Source organism: Aegilops tauschii, chromosome 1, assembly GCF_002575655.3.
Source record: "Aegilops tauschii subsp. strangulata cultivar AL8/78 chromosome 1, Aet v6.0, whole genome shotgun sequence".
Taxonomy (NCBI): domain Eukaryota; kingdom Viridiplantae; phylum Streptophyta; class Magnoliopsida; order Poales; family Poaceae; genus Aegilops; species Aegilops tauschii.
This window is the reverse complement of record NC_053035.3, coordinates 180,900,787-180,915,162: the sequence shown is the minus strand read 5'-3', so window position 1 is coordinate 180,915,162 and position 14,376 is coordinate 180,900,787. Positions and strand designations below refer to the sequence as shown.

At 42.6% G+C, this 14,376-nt stretch overlaps 1 protein-coding gene across 1 annotated transcript; it reads right to left on the bottom strand.

Annotated features, from left to right (window-relative positions):
• Window positions 1–417: 417 nt before the first annotated feature.
• LOC109762301 (uncharacterized) lies at window positions 418–1,317 on the bottom strand. Its single transcript, XM_020321137.1, has 2 exons — window positions 1,034–1,317; window positions 418–541 (listed from the first exon to the last, which is right to left on the bottom strand). Exons 1-2 carry the CDS (start codon window positions 1,315–1,317, stop codon window positions 418–420), a joined length of 408 nt encoding a protein of 135 aa, XP_020176726.1.
• Window positions 1,318–14,376: the final 13,059 nt, after the last annotated feature.

Here is a 14,376-nt window from a genome sequence, read left to right as displayed (position 1 = left end):
CTTTGGGTTTTGTTTAGATTAAAAGTTCGCCATAGCTGCAACTTCGCGTACTTCGTTTGTGTTCAGCGACCAGACAAAGGCGTCACAGAACCCCACCTTGATCAATAAAGCTTTCATCTTATATTCGCAATATCCAGATTGCAATCTCAGTTTCTTGCCTGTTCTTCGTTTGCTCGCAGGAAACAGACCCTCGTGGTCAGGTTGATCGTGCTCCGGCGTGGTCGATAACCTCTCGGAGTTGGTTTAGCGATTGCTAAGGCGCGACGTCCTCGCACGTTCGTAGTCGGATCGTCAAAGTCGACTTCCATCAAAGCGATATTCATCATCTCATCGAAAGACGGGACACCTTTGCCTCTATCATCAGCCAAAGGGTCAAACTTCTTTTTATTGTATGGGTCTCTCCATTCCACCTGAATATCAATGTAGTTGTCGGAGTTGATCTCCAAGCCACAAAGCTTCAGCTTGTTTTTTGTCTCCTTCAATGGCAAATCCGGTGAAGGTGTATTCATCATTCATGAGGAATTTGTCTAGTTCCATTGGCCTGCAAGATGTTTGTATATACTGAATATAGTGAGACAGTACCAGTTATTTTTTAGAACCACCAATGTTTTCTTCATTTTTCTGAAACTGAAGTGCAATATGAATACATGAATCTATTGCAGTGAGTAGCTGCTAATACTTTGTACATCATAACTAGTAAATATCATAATGGATTCCATAAACAATGCATGTTTGTGCATGTTTGTTGTCTTGAATTGAATTTCATACATGTTTATAGATAATAATGGTGCAGTTTTCTATTGTTCAGGCAGATAATTTGTATTTGGTAAAAAAATAAAACTGTGTGGATCGCTAGGTTATTAATTCAAGAATTGAACACATGAGTTACATGGAGCCAAATGAAAACTGTCAATGAATTCATATGCCATGCTTTTTAAAAATGAGAACCAAAGTTTTTATAATGGCATTTGTGATGAAGAAAATTTAAAATCAATATTGACAAGCAATAGTACAGATTGATAATTATTCTCACCTGTCTTTAGCTGCAGAGATGTGGTAGACAAGGCATTCTTTTTCTACGCATAGCTGGAGCACTGCTACCCGCCGTGGCTTCACGTAGTGCGTGTACTCGACATTAACGCCGACTAGATTGACGGGCATTCCACCGAGCTTCCTCCTAAGCGTGGACAACATCTTGTCCACGTCTTGACCCTTGCTTGTGCAAACGACGTGGAGCTTGTGGTTGCCGTGGAGGTCGACGTCGTGGAGCTCCCTGGTGTACCTGCAGCACTGCTTGTACAGAGGTGCATCCGCCATGGCTCTCCTCTGCTCTCTGGCATTTGTTCCGGAGAGAGAGGTTAGTGAAAGGAAGTGGGGAGAAGAAGCTGCAATGGGGTTTTGGGGGGGGGGGGGCGAAGCAGTTGTGTTTTCTTCTCTGCTCTCCTCTGCTCTCTGTGACAGGACGTGGGATTGGTGGAGCGGGGTGGTAGCATGGTGGGGTTGTGCTTTCAGTTACATGGCAACTGCAGAGAGGTTCTGCTATGATGAGGCTGTCTTGGTGCATTGGAAATCCGGCACGTCGTTGCCTCTTTTTTAGTGACAAATTCAAGTATGCACACAACTGTTAGAAAATGTGATGATTGTGTTTTCGGTGAATTTTCCTAGCAAGTGCACTTCTTGGGTATCATGATAGAACTGCCTATGTCCACAAAGTGTACTGCATGCAAGTGATTTTTATTCATCCTATACTGTATTATATCGGATCAGGATTCATACAGATGTATGCACATTACATTTTCGATGGAGTTCTTTCTTATTTTCTCTTTTTTATAGGTGATGGTGATGCAACTTTTGTGTGGATAGAGGGTAGTGTGGATAGGGGTATCAAACTGCTTTGCTTAACTAACAAGGCTGCATTCTTCATTTTAGCCCTACTGCAATGCAGTAGAAAGAGAACTGCATTTCAGAAGTAAAAATACTTCATGCTTCCACGTGACGAACTGCATTGTTGTAGGTCACGGACTGCATTTGTACGTTGACTTCGGGCTTCCTGCATTTTATTTATGAGAGAAAACTGTAGTTTCTCGCACTGCCCACACACATTTTTTTGTGGTTATTATTCATTTAAAAAATATTTCTCATTTTTCTTTGATGTTTTATTTTTGTACTTATTATTGTTTTAATTGGTCGTGTTATTTTAACCACTCTACCGTGTTCGGCCTGTGTTGGAGGAGCGAAAACGCATTCGGCCTAAGTAAGCCTGTCAGCACGGCTGGTTCCCTGTGTGCTGTGTGTGCGCGGTAACGTTTAGTCCCACCTCGCCCGCGGAGAGCGCCCCCGGCCTGTTTATAAGCGCTGGCGAGGCAACCATATCGAACTCCTATGGTTACTTATTTGGGCGCTTATACACGACGCTCGCTGCTCTACCCTCTCTGACCTGTGGGCCCATGTGTGCCTGGCCCCATGCATCGTGGCTCCGAACGGACTCGCCTACTGTGGGCGCAAACCTACTACGAGATTGGCTGGGGCCGGTTGCACCTGGGTGGTCATTTTTTTAATATTTCCCCTCTCACGTATTTTTTCAAATATAGGGGCGTGCACTACTTAGTAAATCATCTTGCACTACATTAATCAGGTTTGTGTACTGCATGTGCACACATTCCGCACTACATACATTTTTGTGCACTGCATCCTGGTCGCATTTTTCTTTATTGTTTGTCCTCTTGCGTGTTCTTTTTCCAATATACTATGTGCACTACTTTGTTGGGTCTGTGTGTGCTGCATTCGTCAGAGTCATGTGCTACAGTTGTATACATTTTGCACTGCGTGCATTCTTTTTTGTGACTGATTGTACCAGCGTTGCGGACTATATTGCTTGCATTTACGGACTGCATTTCGTGCACTAAGTCTATGCGTTGTGAACTGCACGAAAGTGCTTCTCTTTGTGCTTCATTTTGAGCATGTACTGCACTCATGCACATATATTGTGAACTGCCTGGTATTACTTTGTAGAACTGCATTCACTTTTATTTAGAATGGTCTACGGATTATAATTTTTTAGAAATATAAATATTTAATGATCTGCGGTTAGTGCGTGGGAAGTGTTGCGGTCAAAGCACACCTTTTTTGCTCCTTTTTCTTTGGTAACATAAGCCTTCATTGATTGTCCTTTATTCTTGGTAACATAAGTTTCATTAACTCTCGTTTAATTTTCACTTTTGACCTGTTGCATTCCTCTTCTATAAATGTAGGCCAACTTCTACCCTTCCTTTGCAGTTCATTTCTCCTCTGGCCGCAACTTCTCTCGTTTCTCCAGCCTCTCTTTATTTCATTTTAGTTTCTAGGTTTTTGTTGCGATGGCTCCAGGCCCCTGCGCGAACCTCTCCTGCTGTGGCCATGGTTGTGGTGTGCCGACGCACTGCGATTGCTCAGCTTGCTCGTAGGCCCGTTGTGCTCGCCGCGGGGGCAAGGTCTTGTGCCAAGCTGGGCGAGCGGAGCAGCTTGCATATGGCATAGTATTCACAGAAGGATTGGATATGGGCCACATCAACGTTGCTGCATTCTATTCCGCCCTACTTCTCCATGGCCTTGGCCGCACAAGTCCTTTTGTCCATCAACTTACGCCAACAGACATGGAGACTCACTACAAAATGGTATTTTTCGCTTTATCTGATTTTTCTTTGTGTTTTGTATTTTTTGTATAATTCCATGCTAGTCTGGACTTTTAGTATTTTAGGAATGCACTTATTTTGTTTTATTGAAGTGTACTGCACTGTGTACTTATATCTTGTTTTTATTTTTTTCCTTGTGTGCATGGAGCTCGCGTTTTAGTTTGCATGGTTACAATATGTGAACTGCTTGGATATTAGATGAGCACTAATGCTTTTCACAATTTTGCCCGCTTGTACGGTGTGTACCACATGCATCTAGTCTCAAGAACTGCATGATACTTAGAAGCGTACTGCATATTTGCAAGTTCTGTACTGCATACTAGATTGCTTTTTATCTGCACTGCTTGTTGGACTGTTGTGGACTTCATCTAACTCGTGTATGTACTGTGTGCAAGTTTTTACTGCTCTGTGCACAGTATGAGAATTGTACTGCTAGTATCGTCCTCAAATAGTTTTATTATTTTTTGCAAAAAATCCCCCAACGAGCTGTTAGGTATCTTCGGCTCAAGAAGAAGGGAATTCTCCAAGTTTTTCTTGGCAATGGACACCTGAAACCAACCAAGTACCATGTAGGCGTTGATGGGCGGTTGTATCTGCAGAAAGGCTAGAAGGAATTTGTCATTGATAGTTGCCTGAAGTCTGAGCAAGTTGTCGTCCTCAAGTTCTTTGAACTCGAGGATCATATGGTTAGAATCACATTTGACGTGATTGGTTAAGGTTTCGAGGTTGATTGTAATAAGTACGTTTGTGTATTGAACGCTTCATGTTTTGATGTGATTTGTAATTAGTACTTTCGTGATCTGAACCGCTTGAATTATAAGTCAGAACTTTGTGTTGTCTATGAGCTAACTGACTGACTTCTATATATATAGTTTACTCTATGTATACATCATTTCGCTCGTATGGTTTAGTTAAAGAACTCATAGTTAGAGGGAAATTTGTGTTTACACCTTCAAGCACGGCATTCTTGACAGGATTAACAATAAGACAGGGCATACTTGTTGGCAGGATGAATAGTATGAATATGTGTCAAAAATATCTTCTTCTTATTTCTTCAGGGTTGCTTCTTTCTTTTATGAATATGAATATGAATGCCCTAGCTAGCTAGCTAGCATAGCATCACCATTTGTAGTCTCAATCTATTCTTGGGCCAATTCTGCCTACCATAACAATAGTAAATGGCATACTTCCAAGATGATGAAACCATGTATAATTTACTGAACTGCATCTATTTGGTCGTTAACCTGCTGCTTCTTCGCGGTGATTGGAGTGTGTCTAATGTTGCACTTTCTTTTGTTTTCCATGGCGGTGTTGTTGGTTCTTGTCTTTGCACCATTGTGTTTGTAGCCCCTCGCGTGTTGGTTGATGGCGGCTTTTGTTTTCTAGCGCTGTGAACTGCAACCTTATTTGCTCCTCGCGTGCTGGTTGATGGCGGCTTTTGTTTTCAAGTGCTGTGAACTGCAACCTTCTTTGCTCCTCGTGTGATGGTTGATGGCGGCTTATGTTTTCCAGCGTCATGAACTGCATCCTTTCGTGCTCCTACCTTGTTTTTTGAATGTGGTGTCGTTCTCGGTTGTTTCTGTACAACAACATTCCCTTGTGGTGGTCTTGTGGGCACTGTTTCTTCATGTTCTTCGTCCTCTTCACTCTCTTCTTCCTCTTCCTCCTCTTCTTCATCAGCTTCTTCATAAGCCACTGCTTCTTCAGTTTCTTCATGTTCTTCATCCTCTTCACTCTCTTCTTCTTCCTCCTCTTCTTCATCTGCTTCTTCACGAGCCATTTCTTCTTCAGTTGTGTCGCCACCTTCTTCGTCTTCCTCGTTTTCTGATCTTGTTCTTTTGGGGCATGTTCTTGAATTGTGTCTCTTCCTCTTTTTGCAGATCCTGCAACGTCTCGGTTTCGTCCATTTGTTAGTGTTGTGAGTGGAATATCTATTTGGTTGTGCATCGCCATGTCCTCGATTTTCTTGTTCATGTCTTTTTGTACATGTCCTGGAATTGTGGCCGCTGATTTCGTTACATGTCTTGCACCTTCTTATTACCAGTGGGTGACCATCACTATCCAGCTCAGGCTTTGGCTTACTGTTTTTGTCATCATTTTTGTCCTTGCATGCAACCTTTTTCTGGGTTGTGTCGCCCCCTTTCTTCCTTCTTCTTGTGTTTTGATGAGGACATCAATACCATTGTTACACCCACAGCCCCTGCTGCTATACATACTGGACCAATTACTAGAGCTCGCGCACGCCAATTAAATTACCAGGTACTTTCGTTTCTTGGTAATGATTCTAATGTTCATGAGAATATGATGCTGCCCAAATTGGATACATTTGTTTTGCTTACAAATGAAGGGCCTAGCTTTGAGAAGGATTAACATTGGAGCAAGAACAAGCATGGAGATGATGGCATGCGCATGGGGGACAAGAACGGAGTTACAAGTGATGATTTCAGGACATTGAAGCCACCATAATGCGTGCATGAAGCCTTGGACGAAATATACAAAATGCTACTTCATAACTTCCGTCCGGAGGCTATTCTAGGTGCTGCGTCACCTTATTATTGGGCCAGGCCCATGTAATTTCGAAATACTGGAGTATAGGCTATTTTTAGAGTCCGTATGTGTGGGGAAACAAGAGATAGGGTTGGTTTCGGACCCCTTCCCCAAGGGCCACGAAATTCCCCCCTCTTCCTCCATATATACATCCCTTAGGGCGTCGTTTAGACTTTGGGTTTTGTTTAGATTAAAAGTTCGCCATAGCTGCAACTTCGCGTACTTCGTTTGTGTTCAACGACCAGACAAAGGCGTCACAGAACCCCACCTTGATCTATAAAGCTTTCATCTTATATTCGCAATATCCAGATTGCAATCTCAGTTTCTTGCTTGTTCTTCGTTTGCTCGCAGGAAACAAACCCTCGTGGTCAGGTTGATCGTGCTCCGGCGTGGTCAATAACCTCTCGGAGTTGGTTTAGCGATTGCTAAGGCGCGACGTCATCGCACGTTCGTAGTCGGATCATCAAAGTCGACTTCCACCAAAGCGATATCCATCATCTCATCGAAAGACGGGACACCTTTGCCTCTATCAAGTGGTATCAGATTTCCAGGTTGCTCGGTGAGATTTTACAGTTTTTCGTAGTTTAGATCGAGTCTGTTCTTCATACCTACAGTCCACGAAAAAGCCACACCAAAAAAAATAGGGTTAGTTCATCATATCCGAACCAATCTGAGCCTTTGCATAATCTTTTTAGGGTTTTTGCTTTGTTGAATTTGCGGTTCCATCGTCGTGTCAAGTTGCTGGTCTTAGACTCTAGTCTTTTAGAGTTTCGAGTTCTGGTCATAGGTTGTCACGCCGCCGCCGCACCATCATCATCGCCTTGCCATCTACCACTATTGCTTATCCGCCACCGCTCTGAATCCGTATCCATATACCACCACCAATCCGTATCCATATACCACCACCGATCCGTATCCATATACCACCACCGCTACCATATACCACCACCGCTGCCATATCCTACCACCATATACCCACCACCAATCCGAGTTCTTTTCATATTCAGTTTGTTTTAGAGATCCATCTATTTTCCGTTCCGTGTTTCCTTGCCTGAGTAGGAAAGAAAGAGTCTGGAGACCCCCGGGCAGTTTTTAGGCCAAAATTTCGGCGACCAAAAATATTTTTCCCTATCCTATTTTTAGGTCCCGGGGAGTGTTTTGAGAGACTCGCCATCATAGTGATTTTTTGTCGCACTTTTTCGTCGTCGCTGCCCTGATCTCTGAAAAAAAAACTAGTCAAATTTTTTTTGTGCCTATCCTGTCAGTTTGACCCGGGAAGAGTTTTGAAACACTCGCCATTATAGTGATTTTTCGCAAAAAAAAGAGCGCGAAAAAAAAGAGCAATTTTTTTTTCCAGAGTGTGCTTTTCCCTTGTTTACGTGCAGCGTCGTGATTTTGTTAGTGTTCTAGGCTCGCGTCTCTAGCACGGTCTAGCCTAGGACCAGCATAGTACCGTCGTTGAGCGTTTATTCAACTTTGGATCTCTGAATTGATTATTGCTGACCATTTTTGCTACCATATTATAAGCCTTCCCAGCTCCACATACATCTACATCGTGCGTTTGACTCTCCCTGGTACTCGCTCTATCCAAGCTTTGAGAGTTTTGACTACAACGGTTGCCGATCACCACCTGCTGCTGGGTAAGAACTGGTACGAATTTGAGATTCGCTTGAAGGATTTGTGACACACCACCATCACCACCACTTCCTAGTAGTCTGTAGGATCATATTCTTTTGTGTTTCTATTGCTACTAACCATGGCAGGATCACAAGCCGATGAGACTGATTGGGAGAACATGACGAACAAGGAGTTGCATGATAAATTTCAGCAAATGATGAGTGGCCAGGTGGGAGATGTGCTAAACAGATTTGAAGAGGCTATGGAGAAGATAGATGCCGTGGAGAAGTCGTTCGAGACAAAGCTGGATAACAAGTTTACTGAATTACTCAAGCGTCTTCCCCAACCACCACCGGCTGCACATGTCGCACCTCTACAACAACAACAACCACATCTCCAACGCCGCCTTCAAAATCAAGTGGGACGAGCACAGCGCGCCAATTGAGACTGGTCAAAATTCGGGTGCCGCTGCACCTACTGTTGATGCTTCTTTGGCTCCTGCTACTGCGGTGGCTGAGGAGGATGACGATTATGCGGGCGATTATGAGGATGAGGTTGATCAAAATCAGAACTACGTGCAGCCACCAGCACCACCACCAGCAGGTCCACCTCAGGTATATATTCGCAACGGTAGGCCCGCACCACCACCTCAGGTACGAGATCATGACCATCTCCCTAAACTGAAATTGAATATTCCACCATTTGAGGGTAGATATGTTCCTGATATATATCTTACTTGGGAGTTAGAAACTGAACAACGATTTACATGTTTACAATATCCTGAGGAGAGACGTGTTCCTGCTGCTGTTTGTGCTTTCACTAGCTTTGCATGTGTTTGGTGGTCTGAACATTGTAGATTATATCCTGTTCCAGCTACTTGGGCTGCTTTGAAAACTGCTATGCGTACTCGTTGGGTTCCACCATATTATCAACGTGAATTGCTTCAAAAACTGTAGCGTTTATGACAAGGGAAAAATTCTGTAGAAGAATATTATCAGGAATTACAAACTGGCATGATTAGATGTGGTATTGTTGAGCAGAATGAAGCTATGCTTGCACGTTTTATGGGTGGATTAAATAAAGAGATTCAGACCATTCTAGAGTATAAGGATTATAATAATATCACTCGTTTATTCCATCTTGCTTGTAAAGCTGAACGTGAAGTGCAGGATCGACAGGCATTGGCGCGAACTAACTTTTCTGCAGGTCGACCTTCATCATGGACACCACGTGCATCCTCTACTTCCACTTCACCATCACCTCCATCAGGTGCCACCTCCAGCCGTGATACAAGAAAGTAGGCACAACCACCACTCTCTGCCAAGAGCACACCTGCCGGGCCTGCGCAGAGCTCTTCTTCTTCCATGGCGTCAACAGGGCACACAATGTGATATTATTTGTCGTCGTTGTAAGGGAAGAGGACATTATGCGAGAGAATGCAAATCTCAGCGTGTGATGATTGCTACTGAGGATGGTGGGTATGAGTCCGCTAGTGACTATGATGAGGAGACTTTGGCTCTTATTACAGGTGATGAACATGGTGGAGATGATTCTGAAAATGAGACGCAATACATGGCTCCTGAAGACGCTAACAGGTATGAATGTTTAGTTGCTCAACGTGTTTTGAGTGTGCAGGTCACACAAGCAGAGCAAAATCAGAGGCATAATTTGTTCCATACAAAGGGAGTTGTGAAGGAACATTCTGTTCGCGTCATCATAGATGGAGGGAGCTGTAACAACTTGGCTAGCATGGAGATGGTGGAGAAACTATCTCTCACCACAAAACCACATCCACATCCTTACTACATCCAATGGTTCAACAACAGCGGCGAGGTTAAGGTAACACGTACTGTTCGTGTGCATTTTAGTATCTCTACATATGCTGATTATGTTGATTGTGATGTGGTACCCATGCAAGCATGTTCCTTATTACTTGGTAGACCATGGCAATTTTATAAAAAATTCTGTACACCATGGTAGAAACAATCAGTATACTCTTGTTCATAAGGACAAAAATATTACTTTGCTTCCTATGACTCCTGATTCCATTTTGAAAGATGACATTAATAGAGCTAATAAAGCAAAACAGGAGAAAAATAAGAGTGAAAATCAGATTGTGGCAAAAGAATTTGAGCAACAAATGAAACCTAATAATAAACCATCTAGTGTTGTTTCTGAAATTAAATTGAAAAGTGCATGTTTACTTGCCACAAAATCTGATATTGTTGAGCTAGATTTCAACAAATATGTTTGCTATGCTTTTGTGTGCAAAGAGGCATTATTTTCATTCGAGGACGTGCCTTCCTCTTTGCCCCCTGCTGTCACTAACATTTTGCAGGAGTTCGCTGACGTCTTCCCACAAGACGTGCCGCCGGGATTACCACCTATTCGAGGGATTGAGCATGAAATTGATTTAATTCCCGGTGCATCGCTACCCAACCGTGCACCATACCGTACCAATCCAGAGGAGACGAAGGAGATTATGCGTCAAGTACATGAGCTGCTCGACAAAGGTTATATACGCGAATCTCTTAGTCCTTGTGCTGTTCCTATTATACTAGTGCCTAAAAAGGATGGTACGTCGCGTATGTGTGTTGATTGTAGAGGCATTAATAACATTACTATTCGTTATCGTCATCCTATTCCTAGGCTAGATGATATGCTTGATGAATTGAGTGGCTCTACAATATTTTCCAAAGTTGATTTGCGTAGTGGATACCATCAAATTCGTATGAAACTAGGAGATGAATGGAAAACAACATTTAAAACTAAGTTTGGTTTATATGAGTGGTTAGTCCTGCCTTTTGGGTTAACTAATGCACCTAGTACTTTCATGAGACTAATGAACAAAGTTTTACGTGCTTTTATTGGACGATTTGTGGTAGTCTATTTTGATGATATACTGATTTATAGCAAATCTTTGGAAGAACATTTGGAACATTTACGTGCTGTTTTTATTGCTCTACGTGATGCACGTTTGTTTGGTAACCTTGGGAAGTGCACCTTTTGCACCGACCGAGTATCTTTTCTTGGCTATGTTGTTACTCCACAGGGAATTGAAGTTGATAAAGTCAAGATTGAAGCTATTGAGAGTTGGCCGCAGCCCAAAACGGTCACACAAGTGCGGAGTTTTCTTGGACTCGCTGGTTTCTATAGGCGTTTTGTGAGAGATTTTAGCACCATTGAAGCACCTCTCAACGAGCTTACAAAGAAGGATGTGCCTTTTGTTTGGGGTACCGCACAGGAAGAAGCCTTCACGGTATTGAAAGATAAGTTGACACATGCTCCTTTATTCCAACTTCCTGATTTTAATAAGACTTTTGAGCTTGAATGTGATGCTAGTGGAATTGGATTAGGAGGTGTGTTATTACAAGATGGTAAACCTGTTGCATACTTTTCTGAAAAGTTGAGTGGGCCCAGTCTGAATTATTCTACTTATGATAAAGAACTATATGCTCTTGTTCGGACTTTAGAAACATGGCAACATTATTTATGGCCCAAAGAATTTGTTATACATTCTGATCATGAATCTTTGAAACATATTAAAAGTCAAGCTAAACTGAATCGTAGACATGCTAAATGGGTTGAATTCATTGAAACTTTCCCTTATGTCATTAAACACAAGAAGGGTAAAGAAAATGTTATTGCTGATGTGTCTCGTCGCTATACTATGCTTTCACACTTGACTTCAAAATATTTGGTTTGGAGACCATCAAAGATCAATATGTGCATGATGCTGATTTTAAAGATGTTTTGCAGAATTGTAAAGAAGGAAGAACCTGGAACAAGTTTGTCGTTAATGATGTATTTGTGTTCCGTGCTAACTAGCTATGCATTCCAGCTAGCTCTCTTCGTCTTTTGTTGTTGCAGGAGGCACATGGAGGAGGATTAATGGGACACTTTGGCGTGAAGAAGACGGAGGACGTACTTGCTACACATTTCTTTTGGCCAAAGATGAGACGGGATGTTGAGCGTTTTGTTGCTCGCTGCACTACATGTCAAAAAGCTAAGTCACGACTCAATCCTCATGGTTTATATATGCCTTTGCCTGTACCTAGTGTTCCTTGGGAGGATATATCTATGGACTTTGTTTTAGGTTTACCTCGAACAAAGAAGGGGAGGGATAGCATATTTGTTGTCATGGATAGATTCTCAAAAATGGCACACTTTATACCATGTCATAAAAGCGATGATGCTGTTAATGTTGCTGATTTGTTCTTCCGTGAAATTATTCGTTTGCATGGTGTGCCAAATACTATTGTTTCAGATCGTGATACTAAATTTCTTAGCCACTTTTGGAGATGTTTATGGGCTAACTTGGGGACTAAACTGCTTTTTAGTACTACTTGTCACCCCCAAACTGATGGACAAACTGAAGTATTCAATAGAACATTGTCTACTATGCTTAGGGCTGTTTTGAAGAATAATAAGAAAATGTGGGAAGAATACTTGCCTCATATTGAGTTTGCTTATAATCGTTTATTGAATTCTACTACTAAGATGTGCCCTTTTGAAATTGTGTATGGTTTCCTACCTCGTGCACCTATTGATTTGTTGCCTCTTCCATCTTCGGAGAAGGTTAACTTTGATGCTAAACAACGTGCTGAATTGATCTTAAAAATGCTTGAGTTAACTAAGTAAAACATTGAGCGTATGAATGCTAAATATAAACTTGCTGGAGATAAGGGTAGAAAACATGTTGTGTTTGCACCTGGCGATCTTGTTTGGTTACATTTGCGTAAGGATAGATTTCCTGATTTGCGCAAATCAAAGCTAATGCCACGTGCTGATGGTCCTTTTAAGGTGTTAGAGAAAATAAATGATAATGCATATAAACTTGAGCTGCCTGCAGATTTTGGGGTTAGTCCCACTTTTAACATTGCAGATTTGAAGCCTTATTTGGGTGAGGGAGATGAGCTTCCGTCGAGGACGACTTGATTTCAAGAAGGGGAGGATGATGAGGACATCAATACCATTGTTACACCCACAGCCCCTGCTGCTATACATACTGGACCAATTACTAGAGCTCGCGCACGCCAATTAAATTACCAGGTACTTTCGGTTCTTGGTAATGATTCTAATGTTCATGAGAATATGATGTTGCCTAAATTGGATACATTTGTTTTGCTTACAAATGAAGGGCCTAGCTTTGAGAAGGATGAACATTGGAGCAAGAACAAGCATGGAGATGATGGCATGCGCATGGGGGACAAGAACGGAGTTACAAGTGATGATTTCAGGACATTGAAGCCACCATAATGCGTGCATGAAGCCTTGGACGAAATATACAAAATGCTACTTCATAACTTCCGTCCGGAGGCTATTCTAGGTGCTGCGTCACCTTATTATTGGGCCAGGCCCATGTAATTTCGAAATACTGGAGTATAGGCTATTTTTAGAGTCCGTATGTGTGGGGAAACAAGAGATAGGGTTGGTTTCGGACCCCTTCCCCAAGGGCCACGAAATTCCCCCCTCTTCCTCCATATATACATCCCTTAGGGCGTCGTTTAGACTTTGGGTTTTGTTTAGATTAAAAGTTCGCCATAGCTGCAACTTCGCGTACTTCGTTTGTGTTCAACGACCAGACAAAGGCGTCACAGAACCCCACCTTGATCTATAAAGCTTTCATCTTATATTCGCAATATCCAGATTGCAATCTCAGTTTCTTGCTTGTTCTTCGTTTGCTCGCAGGAAACAAACCCTCGTGGTCAGGTTGATCGTGCTCCGGCGTGGTCAATAACCTCTCGGAGTTGGTTTAGCGATTGCTAAGGCGCGACGTCATCGCACGTTCGTAGTCGGATCATCAAAGTCGACTTCCACCAAAGCGATATCCATCATCTCATCGAAAGACGGGACACCTTTGCCTCTATCAAGTGGTATCAGATTTCCAGGTTGCTCGGTGAGATTTTACAGTTTTTCGTAGTTTAGATCGAGTCTGTTCTTCATACCTACAGTCCACGAAAAAGCCACACCAAAAAAAATAGGGTTAGTTCATCATATCCGAACCAATCTGAGCCTTTGCATAATCTTTTTAGGGTTTTTGCTTTGTTGAATTTGCGGTTCCATCGTCGTGTCAAGTTGCTGGTCTTAGACTCTAGTCTTTTAGAGTTTCGAGTTCTGGTCATAGGTTGTCACGCCGCCGCCGCACCATCATCATCGCCTTGCCATCTACCACTATTGCTTATCCGCCACCGCTCTGAATCCGTATCCATATACCACCACCAATCCGTATCCATATACCACCACCGATCCGTATCCATATACCACCACCGCTACCATATACCACCACCGCTGCCATATCCTACCACCATATACCCACCACCAATCCGAGTTCTTTTCATATTCAGTTTGTTTTAGAGATCCATCTATTTTCCGTTCCGTGTTTCCTTGCCTGAGTAGGAAAGAAAGAGTCTGGAGACCCCCGGGCAGTTTTTAGGCCAAAATTTCGGCGACCAAAAATATTTTTCCCTATCCTATTTTTAGGTCCCGGGGAGTGTTTTGAGAGACTCGCCATCATAGTGATTTTTTGTCGCACTTTTTC